The following is a 19,602-nucleotide window of genomic DNA, read 5'->3' as shown; positions in this document are numbered from 1 at the left end:
TGATTGAAACATCTGCAAATCTTCAGAAATTCCTCACTTGTAGGTGTACTTCCAGTAACTGTGGTGTCAAAAGATACTTCCTGCTCACCACAACCTCTTAGAGTGATGGCAAAAGATGGGCAAAGAGGACCTGAAATACACTGCACACTCTGGTTCTAGCCACATGGTATAGCAATCAGACCTCATATATGCTATTAGTGGTTACAGTGAATGAAGTCTGAAAGACACAGCTAAGAAAATGCAATTCTGATTCTCAGGTGCATTCAAGCTCCTCTAAAAGGCACCCTTTGGTGTCATATGTTCAACAATGGAGTGTTGAAGGTTCGTACTTCTGAAGCCAAAGAAATATTACAATGAAAATTTACCAACATGCTTTCACCTCTAAAACTTTAATCTCCTTTTTTTCCTTTGTACATATGATAAAAAGTACCTATGGCTATCACGGGTAACTCTTGTCATGATAGATGCAAACAGAGGTAGTGCTAGATCAAGGATCCATCCTGCAGGGTAAGGAAGAACAGCTACATATTCATTTTCCTAACTGTGCTACAATTAACATTTATATGTTATTTCCTAAGCAAGAGAAGTTCCTTCTCTGAGTTCTTTATGGAGCCATAAACTATGTGTTGTCTTTATCAGAGTCCCAGATAAAGCCCTTTCCCCAGAGCACCTGAAGATTTGGTTTTCTGGCTATTTTACTGATTACAGTTATATTAGTATTTCACTTACTGATAGTCTCTTTTACTGCTGTTTCCAACTCTCTCTCTTTCTGAGCCAGCTGAGTGTTGAACTCTCTCATTAACTGCTTTATGGTGGAGTTGTGCTTTAACTCTATGTCTTCTTGTTCACATCTGTAAAAAACATCAAAGAAATACAGTGAGGAAATAAAATGTTCAAAGAGAGTGTGAGACTTGTACATAAACTACAGTTTAAGCAAGGTAGGAGATCTGGGAATTTCTCTGAAGTGATTTTAGAAAGGGATGATTTTTAATGATCCCTCTGTGGGATGCACAGAGGCTTTTTGTTCCCCTCCAATTGAATTCACCCAGAGACGCAGGTGTTTCACTTAAAAAACAACCCAGAACTGAACCCTTCCAACAAATACGGAGTTTTTGCTGAGGAAGATGAAGAACTGAAAGTAAAGACTGTGCCATGTAAAAGCAGCATTTTTAGGGAATTCCTTCCTTGAGAAACCATTACTGCTGAGCAGTTTAGCGAATTTTTGTGCAATACGTATGAACAATTCTTGACATCATTTGAACATGAAGCTCTCAGTACTAAGTTTTAATAAACCTTCTTTCCTGCTTGAGGAAAATAGAACTATATTTTATGTTCTGGCAATGCTGAAAATGACCATCACCAAAACAAATCAAAAGCAGTATCGCTTTGCCAAAAGACAAACAGCTTTTTAAACTGATGACTCAAATAGTGTTTTGTGTGTTCATGAAGTGCTAATTTCAAGTAGCTCTTTTCTTGGTGTTTCTCCAAGTCTATTTAGAGAAATGACAGAAAAATACCGGTTGTTATTTCAGTGTTACAAACTGAGTTTTAATAAAGTATTCTTCAGGTTTTAGTGGTTAAAGATAAAGCAGAGAAATGGTAACAAGACCAGGAACAAAGAATTTACCTGATTTTCTGCTCCATTTCTTCTAAGGACTCTTTCTTCACTATTTCCAGCTCCTGCTGATGTTCTTTCCGCAGAGCACGTAAGTCTTTTTGAAGATTATTCACTTCCTTGTGTAGCTTCTGTTTCTCCCTTTCAGTCTCTTCCAGTTTAGTCTGCAAGTCCTTCTGCTGGTTCTGCGTATCATCTAGTAACTTCTGCAGCTCTAAACCTGACTTTGCCTTCTCTGCAGCATTTTCCTCAAAAGCTTTCAGACTATCATTTCTTTCATCCAACTGCTGCTGTAAACTTTTTAGCTTTTCTTCGTATCTCAAACTCACATCCTCCACCTCAATCTTATGCACTTCATTTTCCTTCACTAGATTATTTTCCAACTCCTTGATCTTCTGCTCCAAAGACTGACTGAATGCCTCCCTTTCCTGCATTTTTTTCTGGAAATCTCCAACTACGTTCTCCATATCAAGACATTTCTGTTCTTTAGCTTTTAATTCTTCCCTACTGCTTGCTAAATCGCCACCACAACGAGCATGCTCATCTGCTAACAATGAGTATTTCTTGGTCTGCTCCTCAAGTTCTTTCTTGAGGCTTTCCGTCCTACTCTGCTCCTCCTGATGGCTCTTCTCAATGTGTTCCAGTCTTTTAAGGAGTTCTTCCTGTTTGTTTTGCAGTTCTAGGTGAGAGTCAATACTCTTTTGTTGCTCCTTTTCATACTTCTCCAACAATCCATCTTTTTCAGTTAAGTCCTTGTGCAATATGTGAATTTTCTCTTCATATGTCTGTTTGACACTCTCAAGCATGTTGTTTTTATCTTGTTCTACAGCAGCTTTTACACTCTCTACTTTCTGCAGCATCTCTTTCTCTAATGCTATGGGATCTCTTGTTGACTTAATTTTTAATTCTAAGGACTCAATTTTGGCATCTCTCTCCTGCACTTTTTGCTCCAATTCTCTTAACTGATTTTCTTTATCCTGCTTAAATTGCTGTTCTTTTTCTTCCATCTGAGATATCAATTGCCTTTTAATAGAAGCAATTTTTTGCTCTGCCTTCTTTTTCAGATCTGCCAGCTTAGTGCTGTTCTCGGCATTCAGTTTCTCCTCTAATTCTTTCAGTTCTTCCTCTTTGCTTTTAAGTATTTCTGACTTCATTTGATCAAACTCCCTCTCCTTTGATTCAAATTCAGCTTTCAGCGAACCTATTTGCTTCTCAAGATGAAGCACCTTTTCTTCAGCCTCCTTAAATCTATTGTCCTTTTCAAAAGCCACCTTCTCTGCCTGCTGGAGTTGCCAAGCTATCTCTTGTTGCTCCGTTTCTTTTTGTTCATTATACTTTTTAAGTTCCTCCCTCAAGGAATCATTTTCTGAAGTCTTCTGAGCAATGTGTTCTTCTAGCTCAGCAACTCTTGCTGCTTGGTTTTTTAACTTTGCAGTTAACTCACTTTCTTGCTTTCCCCTTCTGTTTTGCTTTTGTTCCAATTCACTTCTTAAGCTATCGATATTTTTGCTTTGTTTAGCTAGCTGCTCCTTCAATTTATTGAGCTCTTCATCTTTTTTATTGGCTTCAATATTGCTTAATTCAAGTTTGCTCTGCAAGTCTTTAATAGTGTCATGATTTTGTGTAAACTTGGTTTGTGCTTTCATTTTCCACTCTGACAGCTTGGCCGTGCACTGATCTACCTGGTCAAGAGCCAATGCTTTTTCTTGACCCAGCAACTCAACTCTGGATGATAACTCCTGTACCTGGTTTAACAACTGCAATTGATCCTCTTGATGTTGCTTACTTAACAGAGACATGGCTGCTTCCTTCTCTGTTAAACTTACTGTGCTTTCCAGTCTAACATTAAGGTCATTAATTGTTTTGTTAAGAGCAGAGATCTCAGATTCTTTTTCCTGGAGTTCCTCCCTCATTGAGGTGACAGCGTTGATATTTTCAGACAACTCCTTCTTCAGTTGTGTTATGCAAATTTCTTTTTCTGATGCTGCTTGCTGCTGATGCCCTCCCTCTTTCTGCAACTGTTCCTTTTCCGTCAAAAGTCCCTCAATGTCAGTTCTCAGGGACATAATTAAATTGTCCTTCTCTTGCAGCTGTTGCATTGACTTCTGCAATGAAGTATTTGCAGCAGAATGATGCTCTGATACTTCTCTAAGTTGAGCTTCTAGTTGAGGAATCTTATTCATTTTAATTAACACTGCTTCTTTAACTTTTGCAGTTCGGCGCTCGCAATCTGCAAGTTTGCATTTTACCAGGCCAATTTTCTCACTACATTTATCAATTAATTCACTGCTTTTTGTTTGTAATAAGGCTTCAGCATTCCTCCAATAAGCATCTAACTGGGCTGCAAGTTCTCCTGTCTGCTTCTTAAGCTCAGTTTCTTTTAGCTGAATTGCCTCTATTTTTTTCTCATAATTTTCATGATCTTTATACAGAGAAGACTGCATTGTTTGGAGTTTCTCTTCAAGGGTTTTCAGGGTATCAGCCAGCTCGGTAATTCTGGCTTTATCCTGTTCTTCAACTGCTTTCTGTTTATTGAGCTGTTCCTCAAGTCCTGACCGCTCTTTCAGGGACTGATTAAGATCACTCTCCAATTTTTTCAACTGTGTTTTCAGGTCACTCTCCTTATCTGACAAAGCACTCACCTTAGACACTGACTGCCTTAGTTGTTCTTGCAATTCCTTCAGGGACTCTTCCCTTTTCACCTGCTCTTCCCTCAGTTGGGTTATTTCTGTTCTGGAGCTCTCCTCCTCAGCGCTGAAGGTTGCAAGCTTCTGTTTTAGGTCTCCAACTTCCTGCTCTTTCTCTTGTAGTTCCATATCATGTTTTTCCTGGAGCTCTTCAACCTGCTGATTAAGTTTTTTTTCCCAACTCTGGGCAATTTCTTCCAACTCCCTCCTATGAGACTCAGCAAGAGTCTCCAGTTGCTCTTTCTGATTAGATTCCAGTTTTGACACGGCATCATTGACTCCAGCTGAGCTGGCATGTGCCATTTCCAACATTTTAGCATTGAACTCACTCTCTTTCTGACTGAACTCCAACTGCTTGTTTTCAAGCTCCTTTTTTAGTTTAGCCTCTTGTTCAGCAAGTTTATTTTTGAAAGTTTCCTGCATATCTTTGGATTTCTGTTTAATTTTCTCCATTTTATTCTCCTGACGTTTCAGTTTACTTTCATATTCTCCTTGTAAAGCACCAATTCTATCCTCCGCACCTAACAGTTTCTGTTTAAGCTCTTCCACTTGCTTGTCCTGTAACTTCTTCATGTGTTCAATTTCATTTTCCTTCTCTGTTAGACTTCTCTTCATCTCATCAGCCTCTCTTTGCAGATCCTTCAGTTGACATTCATACTGCTGTGTTAGAGAGGTTAACTTTTGTGTGTTTTCATTGCTTTGCTCTTGCAAATGCTGCTTCAGGTCATGTGCCTGAGAGATGTATGCCTCTAACTCATTCCTGACTTCATTAAACTCAGACTGATTTTTTTCTAGCTGCTTACTAAGTTGCAATTTTTCACCTTCAAGATCTGCCAGCTTCTGCTGCAGCTTCGCTAATTCCTCTTCATAAGTCTTTGCCTGCTCATTAGAAGTGCTTCGATGAGACTCTGAAACCTCCTCTAGCTTTGCAGACATTCGGACAAGTTCAGCTTCAGATCTTTCTGCAGATTCCTTTAGTTTCTGTTCATGTGCTTTTAGTTCCTCCAGATGTCTGTCTTTCTCCTCCAATGATTGCTTGAGTTTGTTGAGCTCCTCTTTGAGTACCTTCTCAACACCTTGAATAGACATTTCATGCTCTTTTAACATCATTTCCAGCTCTTCATTGTGCCGTTTCCTCTCTTCTTCCAACTTCCCTTCCAATTCTTGCTTTGCTTCACACACTTTACTATTCAATTCTGAGAGCTCTTGCTCTAAATCATGACGTATTTTTAGTGCTTCTGACAGCTCAGAAGACAGTGCTTCTAGTTCTGTTTGTTTCACATCAAGTTTTTCTAATGTTTTCTCATTCATCTCTTCTATGTGTGCACAGAAAGCAGTTTCTTTCTCTTTCAGAATTGTATCTATCTCTTGTTCTTGTTTCTCTCTCATTTTTTCTATTTCAGCTACTTGCTGTTGCTGTAAGATTTGAAGTTTTTCAGTCCAAATCTTTTCCTGCTGCTGTTTCATGTTCTCCATTTCTTTCTTGTGTTTTTCAACCATTTCATTCATTTCCTTATTGTGCTGCTCTTTTTCAGACTCCATCAGAGTACTTAATTCCTCTGATTGCTTTCTATCATCTTGAGAATACTTTGCAAGTGAGCTTTCCAGTTCAAGAATCCTCTGTTAGAGAACACAGTTTTAAAATAATATGAATATTCAAAAGGTAACACATTGATTACATTTTTAATAATATCTCACCAGGTTCACATAACCACAAATCACTTATTTCATTATTTTTGGTGAATGTCAACTTTTAATATAAGGCTTTCATTCAATTTTGTTCTCAACTTCGCTTCATTATAGTGACTTAGTTATTTAGTAAAAAAATTTTCTATTTCACTGCAGTGAAAATAGATAAAATAGAAAATTGGAAAGAATTTAACTACTTCCAATAAAATAATTCACATTATATTTATGAAAGATGTGTTCACATTTTCATATTAAAATACCAATACATAGGATGAGACATTGGGAGACTACACAAGTATTATGGAGCTTTGCACATGATATGTATCTTAATTCTACCTCTCACGGAAATGCTGCTGTAAAGTTAAAACACTTACACAGGTAAAACTTCCAAATTAATATTTGGAAGTGGTGGAACCCAGTGCAAACTTTCATTAGCAGATAAGACAACCTCACCCATTACAGAAAGCAAAGGATTCTTCAAAAATTTAAGCAAATTTTTTACTTACTCAAGTACACTTAGAAGTGTTTGTATGGTAGCAATAACCAGAAGTTATGAAGTTTGTCTTGTATAACATACATAAAGACTATGTATGGATACAAACTCATATCCCAAGGCAGGATACAAACTGAATATATTTCTATACTTTGCCATCTGATCTTGTAAAAAAGTAGGGCCTGCAGGATACCATGGCAATACGTTAAATTTCTGTCACTACAAGAAGCCAAATGAAATTAAACCAACCCAATCACAATAAATCCACAGTATTTGTAAACCTGACACAGTTAAATATATATTGAAGGGCATTCTTGTGAGCATTTACCCTTTTGGAATGTTTACTCACAGTTCTACAAGTCTCTACTTCTTGATGCATCATCTGAACCTTCTTGTCACACTCTGACTGTATTGCTTTTTTCTGCAGCTCCAATTCTTCCAAGGCTAAGGATTCTTGCTGCTCTTGCTCTTGAAGGGTTTTTAAACACTCACTTTGATTTTTTTCCTGTATCAAAAATCATGATTAAACCAACAAATTAGAGTCATACACCTTCAAAACCAGTATAACAGGATATTTACAAACCAGTTAATAGTTTTACACTAATAGTTAATGGTCATACACTAATAATCTGTAATTTCTCTGCACACACAGTTTCTACTTCATCTGTGAGAACAAAATTGTTAAATCATTTCCATTTTCTCTTCTTGAGAACCATCTGTTTTCCACTTTTCTTTGTGCGAAAAACGTAATGCAATCCATCCTTTCCCTTTGGTTTGTTTGTCACGACTGAGATTAACACCTTAGAGAAAAAAGGCCTGTCCTCACTTAATTCCACTGTTAATGTATTTTTAAGCTTCTATTTCTTATAATTAAAAAAAAACAACCTGAGAAACACAAAGAAAAATATAGTCAGAAAGAGACTGTCAAAGTCCCTCAGTCCCAGTCACACACCATTGTGGAGGAGCACAAAACAGAATCCACTATTTCTCAGGTAAAATTACATGATGCTCTAAGGTGGATTACACCTTATGAAAAAGAGCAAAGAATCCAAACGATTCTTCCCAGCCTGACCTAGAAGAAAATTCTTTTCCAAGGTCAAACACTGTGAATAGTCAACTCTGTTCACATAACACAACACAACTTGACACGGTGATACTGACAGTTTTCAAAGAACAGCCTCATTCTTTATAACTCTTACTCTAGCTGCTGTGGCTAATTGCCAATGATCCAGAGGAAGAAATGAAAAAAAACAAGTCTAAAAATAAAAGAGTTTTCAAAATAAGAAGTCTTTCCCACAAGACGCAGCTGTTAGTGAGAAGTGATAGTGACTCATTATCATTATTCAGGCTGGATCACTGCAGCTGCTTTCCTTTCATTGGATGTCTCTGAGCTCTTTGACCTTTGAAGAACACTCGTATCTTTGAGTGCAGAAAGACTCTTACTGCAGAACAGGGTCAGATTAAGACTTCTAGTCCCACCTCACACTTGCAGAGATGTCTTTCTACACATTTTAGGAATACTTACAAGAGCTGCCTTCATCCTCTCCTGGAATGCCTTTTCTTGGGCTTGTAATCTCTCATTTAGCTCCTGATCTTTGGTAGCCAGCTCTTTTTTATGGAAGTTTTCTAGTTCAGCAACACGCTCCTCTGAAGACTTCTGTGAATCAAAGTCAGAAATAAATTTTTCAAAAATTTATTTTGAAAATAAATAGATTTCTTTGTATCACTTCTTGATTTGAACCACTTTGTATTATTTCTTAATAAGAAAAGCAGTGCCATAGAGAGAGGAAACCAGAACCACCTCTTTGCTTCCTTTAAATAAATAACAATCATTTAAAGTGCTTAATATTAAGCCCCAACAGTTCTTATTTTCAAGCTTGAAGTTATCCATTTTCCTTCTCAAGTCTTTCACAGTTCTACTATAAGAAACACCACATTTTCTAAAGACTTTTCTACCAAGATGAACTTAAGTGTTTTTGATTTCAGTTCACATATGATATTAAATTGAAAAAAGAACTTCATTCCATAGCTTTCCCTGTATTCTTGTTATTTCATGAGCCAGAATAGTAAGTGGTGACAGCTACCTACAACCTACATAATAACATGCTTTAAGGATAATGTGATGCAAGTCAGTCATTCCCCTAAAGCATCAGTGCGTTCTCTCAGAGAAACTAATAACACAAATATCAAGACAAGAACTGCAATTCAAAGGTGTTCAAATTTACAGCTTGGCAAGGCATGCACAGTACTCCTGTGATCCCTACCTGAATACTCCAGAAGAAGCAGATATAAGCAATTCTGAACTAGCAAACAGTTTGGCAACACATTCTTAAAACGTTTAAGCATATGGGGTTAGGATAATAAGGAGGAGCTTTCTATTTTGCTGAAGTAAATCTTTAATCCCACAAATTACTTTTATAGAATTTATTAAATATAAATATATATTAGACACATATTAATAACAATATAAAAATATAAGTATATACTAATATATTTTACAATTATAGTTTAATTGTAACTGAATTATTAGATTAAAAGCCAATAATTCAAGGTGAGTTTCAGATTTTACCTTCATAATCTCAACCACCTCTTGTTTCACTCTGGTTAACTCCCGTTGAAGATTTACCCTCTCTTCCTCACTTGCCTTTTCTACAGCTTTGATTTTTTCATCCATTTCTGCCTGCAATTTTTTCCGGGCTTCCTCTGTCTTTTGGGCAATACTCAGAGCCCTCTCCAGTTCTTCAAAAGCTGCAAAGAAAATAAAAAAAGCATATCATAACTGAGAAATATCTGTCCCTTGACAGAAGAACAGAGTACTTCATAACTGTAAATTACACAAGTAACAGAAGAATGAACTTAGAAATCCACCAAGAATTCACATGGGGTTATTATCCAGAAAGGAAACTGAACTGACAAACGGCTGTGAATGTCTTCCAATACATTCTGTAGCTTCTATTTCTTCCCTAAAATCACTGTAAAATACATAAACCACATAAATAAACTATAGCTCCTCTTCCTATATGTGCTGAGTAACTTGGAAGAAGAGGAAAAAAGCTGCATGAAGAAAAGGCAATTCACAATTTGCTCTTCCACTGAAACAGCAGACATAAGCATATACCAGGAATGACTGCTATGCAAGTCAGTTTTTATTGAATCATGAAAGAGTTCTTCCTGAGCAGAACACTGAAGTATAATACCAGGCACTTTATTTATCTCAGAGTTGTTCATTTCAAACTGTATAACCTAGATAATCTTCTCTTTAAACTATGGGTTTGGTGGAGTCCCTATAGACGGTTTTGCTAATGTCATTATTTCACTATTTACATTTAATGTAAACTACTATCAAAGCAATTCAGAGACACTGGAAAAATGCCTGTGTATCATGATATATAATTTTGCAGATAAAATTGAAGAACAAAAATACTAAGATTTCCTCTCAGAAAACCTGAATATCTAGAAGAAGTTTCAAAAGAACTCTCAAGCTGCAGTGATGGAATTTATTTACATTTGCATAAGGTGCACAAGTCTGCTGAAGCATTTTAATATACAACTCAGAAGCAATAATTCCACAGCTTTTTCCCATGCTAAGGAGTATTCTAACATACTTATACTCTTCATAGATGATCATTTAGATATGAAAAGGAAGCAATAAATTCCTGTGTTCTGAACTGTATTATTATTATTCAATACCAGTATCTGAGTTCCTCACTCAAACTGATGCCAGAATCAGTACAGAATTACACAAGACTAGAATTTGATCACTATTATGGAAAACTCTTCTCCTGAATAGGGATGTGGAAAAACCCTGCTGCATATCAAAGGAAAATTCAGACTTGGAGCAGTCTACTACAGGGTTAACTTTTTTGCATAAAAGAACTTGGGCAAAACACCTCTGTGAAATACACAATCGTGGTGCCAATATCAAGACTGTAATTTATTAGAGGAGCAAAAACCTACAAGTGTATTCTTCTATTATGCCCTGGACTACTTGAATACTATTCTGGGAGCTGACAGAACAAAACAATCTTTGAAGTGTAAATTAGTATGCTAAGCTTTCTTCCACTTAATTCTACCCCCAAAAGAAAATCACAGACATACACATCAATAGTTTCCTTGATTCACCACCACTTAACAGTAAGTATCTTTAATAACATTCAGGCATGAATTTGGGAAGTGAAGAATAATTTCCATTCCACATCTTCTGATAACATTTAAAACTGAAGCTTTTAACCATGATCTGTATTTTTGAGGCAATGCTGCAAATATGTTTTCAAGTAATTTAATTTATAGAATTGCATTCACGCAAATTCCAACCTCATCCAGAATTTTCTTCTGTTTTCCAAGGAAGCCCTTCTCTGACTACTCACAGCAACAATCACGGTTTAGGACAAAACAGGGTTGTTATTGACTCTGGCAATACAAAAGCACATCACAGTATCCACTTTTTCACTCCTGGATGTACATAAATACTAAAACTCATTACAAAAATATGAAAAGCACTAGAGATTATATCAAGCAGGAAAACAGTCTAAAACATAATGCAAGCATGCATGAGGCTTACAGCTTCTTACTTTCCAAGCACAGTCCTTCACAGTCCCCATCAAGGCACTTGCCACCTAGGACTCACACGACTTGAGGCCTCCCCTCCTGCCACCCAGGGACAACTCTGTTACGAACACAGCTTATGCAAGTGCGTTTGGAGAATGGCACTGACTTCCCTGATGCTCCTCTCAGCCCTAACAAAAGCCCGCACAGCCAGCAAAACTGGCCAAGTCCTTCAGTACTACGGCACCATAAATGGCTTAAAAATCCAAACAACCCTACAGACAAAGTACAGCTTGGAAAGCCTGTGAGTAAAAGATTAAGTTATTTCACTTTTCCATGTGTTTTCTGAGTCTTGTTCTGAGCAACATATACTTAATTTTTATTCAAGAATCCCGTTACTTCTACAAAAGGAAGCAGAATGCATTTGGCATAACTCATGAATCCATCAGAGAAGATCCAGGTTCACACTAGGATTGACTACTGATATGTAATAGCTGAGCAACATGCAGTATGAGAGCTGCACCACTATAATTGCAAGCAGGATGCCAATACAAAAGCTACACAAAAGCTGATGGATAAAAAGCCAAGGGGGTATGAAAGCACAAAGAAGCAACACTTCATAGAAACACACTTAGCTCTCTAAAAGTTAAATTATATGCATCTCAGGCACTTCTAGCACTTAAGCAAACCAGAAGAGTTTTATTCAAAGTAGTTCATTCTAGTGTAGCATGACACAACTGAGTTTCAAAGCAGCAGAAGGTCAACTATCATTATGCAGGCACACAACATGGTCTAAATTATCATGATTCTTCTTATTATTTTTAATCTATGGGAGATTTTAATTCTACTGTGGATAAAAACCTGTAATAAAAGTCCATGGCTTTATCCAAATGCATCTATTTTGAATGAAAAGAATAAAGGCACTGCCTGTGTTCTTCCCAACCAGCAAAGCTACTGTTGAAGGAAGATATTTAACCAAGGTACTGGTTCAGTGAAGTCTCACAAAGGCACAGTGGCAAATCAGAACCAGCAACAAGCACACCAACAGAGTCTCAGGAGAGAGTCTTGCAAAGTCCCATTCATGTGACCAAACTGGAAACCTTCCTGTGCAGGATATAAATTACACAAAAAAAGCCTGAGCAGAGTTTAAGAATCACAGAACCACAGAATCAGTGAGACTGGAAAAGACCTTTAAGATCACCAAGTCCAAACCCCAGCACTGCCAAGGCTGCCACTAACTCATGGCACTGAGGGCCTCATCTACACAGTGTGCGAACACTTCCAGGGACGGTGACTCCAGCACTGCCTTGGGCAGCCTGTTCCAATGCCTGAGCACCCATTGGGGAAGGAATTGTTCCTCACCTCCATCTAAACCTCTCCTGGTGCAGCTTGAGGCCGTTTTGTCTTGTCCTGCACCTTGTTCCTTGGGAGCAGAGAGCAGCCCCCTCCTGGCTCCATCCTCCTGTCAGGCAGTTGTAGAGAGTAGTAAGGTCCCCCCTGAGCTTTCTCTTCTCCAGGCTAAACCCCCCCAGGTTTAGCTGTTCCCCGTCACACTTGTGCTCCAGGCCCTGCACCAGCTCTGTTTGCCCTTCTCTGGCCCCGCTGCAGCACCTCAAAATCTCTTTTGTAGTGAGGGACCCAGAACTGATAAGAGGACTCAAGGTGTGGCCTCACCAGTGCCCAGTACAGGGGGATTAGACTGCCCTAGTAATGCAAGGTTGTAGAATTGATTTTTATAAAACATGTGCTGCTTTACATACTCTACTCCAAAGTGCCAGTCCCAGTTCTCTTCATCTTGCCTCTCCTACCCAGTGTAACATCAGTCGTTATTGCAAAGACTTCTTGCTTACTCTCTGGAGCAGCAAGACGTGTTACCTTTTACTATGGTGCCATCTACTGCTAAAAATTGTGAGGAAAGCACTAAACAGGATGGCAAAGGAGGGATTTATACATTTCATTACTGAAAGCTGGGAGCAGGCATCTTGTCAGGAGTTTTGAGGAAAAAAGGTTGAAATTCATTCCCTATAGTTGATTTGTGCATCTAGGCAGGCTTTTAAATGCACAGTCCAAACTTTTTGTTTCTCTGTAGAAAGGTGCCCAGCATATGTTAATTAAGCTTGCAAAAGAACCATTGCCTACAAATAGCAAAGTAAAGCAAGATGAATTTGCTTTCTAAAGACTTTTTTGTTTCCTGTATAGAATACAAGTCAATAATCTGCATTCCAAGAAGTCAGAAAGCACTTACGCCAAATAGTCTTAGGAGAAACCAACTTCAGTTTATCAGTAAATTTACAAATACTATAAATAGCTTTGTTAAAGTCAAATGTAAATAATCTATGTACACTGCATTGCATTAAAAATCAGTTGCAGTTACTTCAAATGAAAGTGCCTGAGAAGCAAAGAATTTACTTTCTAGAGCCCAGTTCAAGCACCCAATGTGTGATGTAAGAAAAGAGAGCCCTTACCCCAGTCCTGTTCATACAAGGCTTGGGAAAGGCACCATGATTCACTTATTGGCATGTGTGGATGCACAAAAACAAGATGCTCTGTGAGATTTCAACATAATGTACCTCTAACCACAAAGAAAATGAATTTCAACTGGGGAGACCAAGTTACAGTTTACACAACACACACGAAATAAGCGTAAGTATCTTTCCACTATTTCAGTGCACAAAGATGCAGTAACATTGAATCAAACACTGCAGCATTTCACTAAAGTCACTAAGTTACAAAGAAAAAAAGCCAGACATGTAACTACAGGCAAGTTAAAAACATGAAATGGAAAAAATATACCACTTTTTAGCCTACAATATAGCACTATGAAAGTAAATCAACAGTACTATTTTTCCATAACTTAAATGAAAATAACATTTCTACAAATACAATATTCCATGAAGTGTATTCCTCACTAAATCATGACATAGAAAAAGAGAAGTCTAGAATTTAAAGGCAACTCACATTAACTGCCCAAGAAACAGAACTTTAAACACACTGACCTCAAATAGATGAAACTGCATTCTTAAAACTGGCACAACTCAAAGGTTGTGACCTAGAGGAAATTCCAGGCTCTCCCAATATTGACAGTGGTCTTCTCAAATGCCTGCACAATTTAGTTCAAGTGTATTGAACTACACTTCCATTATACATAACAACATTTTTGGCACATGTAAAGCCAAGGAAAACCTAATAAAGGCCACCTCAAAATTTTGCTTATCTTTGAGGTAGTATTAGCTAATTTTCCAAGGGTTCTAACATTTATATATGTATGCTTAATAGAGTACACAAATACACTTGAAAGTAAAGTGGATGCTTATGTACCATAAAAATTAACATAAGTACTTTAAATTTTTATTTAAGAGAGAGCATATTTAACACAAAACTCTCCCTCTAGAAAAGTGCAGTGTACTCAACACATTAGTTGTAAAAGGAATTACTTCTCACTACCACAGTTAAGTTTTCCAGGTATCCAGAGCATCATCTGTTACCTATTTTCAGCTTCTGGGTATGCAAACCTGAGGAAGTTATTGTATTAACCAGAGCATGTAGATACTAGTTCACAATTAAGAGGTTTCCACTGCATCAAAAAATGCTGTGTTTCAAACAACTATGACATTAACTTTGTATCTACAATTTATTAAAATATTCTTCAGGGTTTTTTTTATTATGAACAAAAGCTTCCTAGTCTTCAAGAACTGAACAAAATCCAACTCCTTCAGGACTGACTTACTGTTGAAATATGAATTTCCAGAGTTAAAAGACACGTGCATCCTGAAAAAGGTAGGAGAGGAGGACACCTAATCAAAATGTGTTACTTTCACAAGATGGATGTTCAAGCTGCTTTTCTGTATTACAGCAGAATGATCTGCCCAAAGTAATCTTTAAAACTGCAAGGTTTGATCTAAATCCTGTGAACTGTATTGTTTGACTTTCTCATCACTTTCTAGAGAAAGAAAATATGCATAATGTTTTATGTCAACTAACGGCACCTGAGCTTCTGCCAAAAGAGTGAACTCCTTGATACACCTATGAGAAGAAACCAAATTTTCTTTATCAATTTTGAAACAGACAGTGCAAAATGATTTCACTGTTTAAAAAACAAAGGTGGAGTGGGTTGACCTTTCAACTTCATTTCAAGCAAAAGGAGAACTCCAAGCACATGTAATTAATGTTACCTAATTTCCATCAAAAGCAAACTACAGCATGTAAAAGTCACCCAGCCACTGGGTTCTAAGCCTAAAGAGAAAGAAATCATCACTGCTGTTTCACTAAAGAGAAATCAGAAATGCTTCTGCTACAATTACTGAAAGAAAATGCTTATTATGGTTGCAGAACATTGCTCTTGTTTCTACGCCTTCCCAAGCTCTTACACACTCACTGCTATGTTTTCTATGTAAAATAGTGGTGGCATTACAATGATAACTTGTAGATAGTTGCAAATTTCCCTCCGGAAGTCATACCAGCAAAAAATTCTCTCAATCTTTTCTCCTACAAACGGGAAGGTACAGCTGCCCTTCAGGAGTTTCCTTCCTAACTCCACTTGAGTAACAGAGACAAACCAGTCAAAAACGTCCCTAAACTCTGCTGACCAGAAGCGAAGTTAGTAATGATGCTAGCAGGGGTGCGATGTGGAACATAAGGAAGAAAATCATCTCTTAATATCCATTCCAAACAACTGTCCGAAGAGTGCAGGAAGACCCCACTGAAGCTTTTTCATGTTCAAATGTGAAAGCTAATAATCCTCAGAATTTCTTACCAGCTTTTTCAGACTTTTCTTTCTGTTCTTTTAATTCCTCGCCTTTTGTAGTCATTTGTTTGATCCGAGCACGCAGTTGGGCTATCTCCTCCTCCTTCAATTCCAGTGTTTCATGCATTTGTCGCTTTGTCTCTGCAATTACCATGCCCTATGGAAAAGGTCCTTGTGATAAAAAGCTAGCAAATAAATAAAACATATAGCTGAAACAATTTCAAGCCAGGACACAATCCTTGACAGGAACAGACTTTAGTCTATTACTACAAGACCAGAGATCATGGTATTTTTCCATGTCAGGAAACAGAAAATGCTAACAAAAAAAAAAAAGGTGAGAATATAGGCTGATCTTGAAGAGTACCCAGATTTTATCTAGTGGTGAAAAACACTCATCCAGCCACTACAGACCTAGAGAAAACTTCCTGCTTCTGGTACAAATACTTTTATTCGAAATACACATACTGTTAACAAACCCGAACTAAAAGCACCATGCTTCTCCTTAGGTAACATGCACATATAAAATGAGCATCAGTCTTGTTACTTATTACACCACCAAAAGTTACTTCAAGTACCAAGACTGTGATAAAAAAAAAAAAAATGGAACAAAAAGCCCCAAAACACTTCATATTCCTGAGAAACTACAGTTACTTTTCCTTCATTGGTAGCTTTTAAGTTAATTTATATTGTATCTCATCTTAATTAGTGTTTGGGAGTGGTAGTGGTGTTTGGCTCATTTTGTTGTTTGTTTGTTAAAGCTAGTATTAAGGAGTGTATTCAGTGTAACTGCTCCATCCTAAATAACATAATCTTATAGTATTTATACCCTAATAGACAAATATCCTATAGCATCTATACAATAAAATTCTCAGGTAGCTTGTATTTTTTGCTGGCTAAAACATAAACCAAGCCACATCAGATGACTAAGAACAGCTTCTAACCAAGAAGCCAGTCATTCGGAGTTTTACAAAATCTTCAAAAACTACAGAGAAGCTTTTTTACCTTGTCTTGTTCTAGCTGCTCAATCAAATTCTTTGCATCACGCAGCTGCGTAATCAGTTTAGTCTTCTCAGCCATCTGAAGGTCCTAAAACACAAACCCCAGGCACAAATTTAAAGCACTGCCACAGGTAAGAAAACACCTTCTTCTGGCAATCAGGCTAGGTTTGGCTCTTAACCTTGCATTATGCATTGGAGGAAGAGCACAGAACAGAACCCAGGGAAATTAAAGTAGGTAGCTTTAGCTTACTTTTAAATAGATAGGCTGCCACATGGTCTCCCTAATAAATCAAATATCTGAAGGCTTTGTTACAGCCTCCACAGTTCTCTCATGGATGTCAGAACTGCTAGTAGAACTGGCAAGAAGCATGCCTTAGGCACCTGCTCTATTACCTGCATCTCAGCTTACAGTAGGATCTCAGCAATGCAACATAATTGGTCATTACTGGTTCTGGAAAAGATCCTTAAAATATTCAAGTCTTTCAGAGCTCTTTCAAACAGGGCTAGTGCTCAGAGACTAGGAAGGGAATCTGATCTCCAGAACTGAGGTTGAGCACAGCTATACTTATCACATTTTCATGTCCCATTACTATCAGCTATTTTACTTTTACTCCACACTTGGCATTAGTGGTCTTAAAAGGAAAAATAAGCAAAATACTAATTTAGCTTTGTGACTCCACTTTTGCTATATCACTATATTGTGCTCTCCACTGTCCTGCCTTTCTGTGTTTTTTGTTCATTTACGTAACTTACGCCTCTTCAACTATGTCTTAAAGGTTTATCTCTGCTCTACTGTTCTCACTTTACCTCCTGTCTTTTGCGCTGACAGTCTTTTCCTCACCCCATTTTCCCATAGTTTCTTTATTTCTGATACCTTTTTGAGGGTTATTCATACAGTAAGGTTCCTTACCTTTCTTTGAGCAATTTGTTTAAGGGTCTTCCTTATTAACAGATTCTGGAAATACTGGAGTTCTTGCTCTGTTTTAGTAGCTACCCATAAAGTTAAGAGCATTTTCCATACCTTCATTTTCTCCAGCTCCTGAAGCCTCTCTTCTAACTGTTCCTGAAGTGCCTCTTTCTCGTTGGTTAACTGGGCGCAGCGCTCCTTATGCGACCGAATCACCTCCTTACAACGCTGCAGCAAGTTCTCTTGGCGCTTCACCCTCTGATGAAGAGTTTCCAGTGTTTTAACAGAATCTCCATTACCCCCTATTAGACAACATACCAACATTATCACATGCACATACTGTTTCCAAAACGTAGATCTGCATTCGCCATTCACATTGCAGGCAACCCACAGGGCTCTGAAGAAAGTTGTGCAAAGTCTGCAAAACTTCCTAGTGAGTACTGTAACTACCAGAAACATGGTACAAATAAACAGAATACTAAATACAGTCTTTCAACCAATATTAATTTACAAAGGCCAGACATCATACAAGCTTCAAAACCAAACTCTTATTCAACAAAGTTTTCTACACAACTGAAAACCCATGATTTATAAACCTGTCTGCTGCTACTAACAGAAAACTCACTGGCAGGAAAAACATAAAGCAAAGCAAATCAAAGCACATCTCTCAAGTGCCAAGCACACTGATTCCTGCTTTCCCAGGGCTGGGTATGATGTTAACTCTAAAATATCCAGATTGACAATACTACATTCTGCAGGATAATGGTCATGTTTAGTGAGCTGTACTCCTCTCTGTCCAGCTAGCACACTGGATAATATTTTACTGTGTGTTCTGGAGGCTGTAAGAGTACTTGGCATGAAAACAGGGTAAAACAAATTTAAAGGTTTAAATCACAACCATAAGTCTTACACATTACAGTCCTGAAGCAGACTCCAGTACAGGAAACATCTTCAATCCTGATTCTTAGGGACTGGCTATTTACTTTTTTCCTAAACACTACCAAAGGCATGATGCTAGATAAGAAAATCTCTGATCTAACCATTCATATCATCCTCACATACACAAAAATCTGGCAGATGCTTAACAAAGATCATTTCGAGATGCATGTTCACCTCTGTCTGAACCCTACCTTTTATGAAAAATACCAATGAATAACCCTTTCATTATACGTCACCATTAGAATATCGCTTACTCAGTAATCAAACAATACTGGAAGCATCTTAGAATCTCAGAAGGGTCATCCTGTCCTCTAGCTGCCATACTGCTATCAAAACAACTTTCTGCTAGAAAATATATTCTTACTATGATATATTCAACCCTAAGTACTGTTACTCCATCCTAAGTAACAGCAGGCTAATTCTCCAAAATTCAAGATCTCTTAAAAAAGCTGCAACACCTACCGTTGCTTCCAGGATCCACAAAATTGTCTACATTGATTTCTCTTGTTGGACTTTCCCCTTGTGGTTCAGACTGAATATTTGGATCAGGCAATTCAGTACTAATCTGCCCATTCTGTAGCCTCTGTTTCAACAATGATACCTAAAAAGAAAAAATAAATGTTCTTTTTGTTAAGAAGTCTAAGCAGATCAAGTTTTCATCTCCAAAACTAAAGTGATATCAGGAAGCAAAGAAAGGAAAAAAATCTGCTTGATTTTTTTTTTTAGCAATTTTTTTTAGCAGAATTCTATTTCCAATTAACAAAAATAGTATCATCAGAAGTAGGAAAAAAAAAGAGCAATTAAGCAAAACACACATATTTTGCCAAAGCATTTTAGCTCAAGTATGTGCTAATATTATGTTCTTGGTAACAAAGACATAACAAAGACATTACAAAGTTATTAAACGCAAATCAAACAATCATATTGAACATGAATGAGATTTTACAAAGGTACCCTCTTCCACAAAGATGAATATAATTGCCAG

General features: G+C 37.4%; 1 protein-coding gene across 4 annotated transcripts in view; it reads right to left on the bottom strand.

Moving 5' to 3' along the window:
• GOLGA4 (golgin A4) overlaps positions 1-19,602 on the bottom strand; it is a 54,899-nt gene that overhangs the window by 12,624 nt on the left and 22,673 nt on the right. For 3 of the 4 annotated variants that reach the window (XM_080609832.1, XM_080609833.1, XM_080609834.1), the window contains exons 8-16: positions 19,080-19,218; positions 17,793-17,980; positions 16,776-16,859; positions 15,783-15,930; positions 9,054-9,232; positions 8,010-8,141; positions 6,834-6,989; positions 1,628-5,922; positions 730-851 (exon numbers count right to left, since the gene is read on the bottom strand). In XM_080609832.1, coding sequence (XP_080465958.1) covers positions 730-851; positions 1,628-5,922; positions 6,834-6,989; positions 8,010-8,141; positions 9,054-9,232; positions 15,783-15,930; positions 16,776-16,859; positions 17,793-17,980; positions 19,080-19,218 — 5,443 coding nt within the window. Of the gene's footprint in view, positions 1-729; positions 852-1,627; positions 5,923-6,833; positions 6,990-8,009; positions 8,142-9,053; positions 9,233-15,782; positions 15,959-16,775; positions 16,860-17,792; positions 17,981-19,079; positions 19,219-19,602 lie in introns of those variants that run through there. The other variant, XM_080609835.1, reaches the window with a different exon arrangement.

Source organism: Psittacula echo, assembly GCF_963264785.1.
Source record: "Psittacula echo genome assembly, chromosome: 2".
Taxonomy (NCBI): Eukaryota; Metazoa; Chordata; class Aves; order Psittaciformes; family Psittacidae; genus Psittacula; species Psittacula echo.
This window is presented reverse-complemented; position numbering and strand designations above follow the sequence as displayed.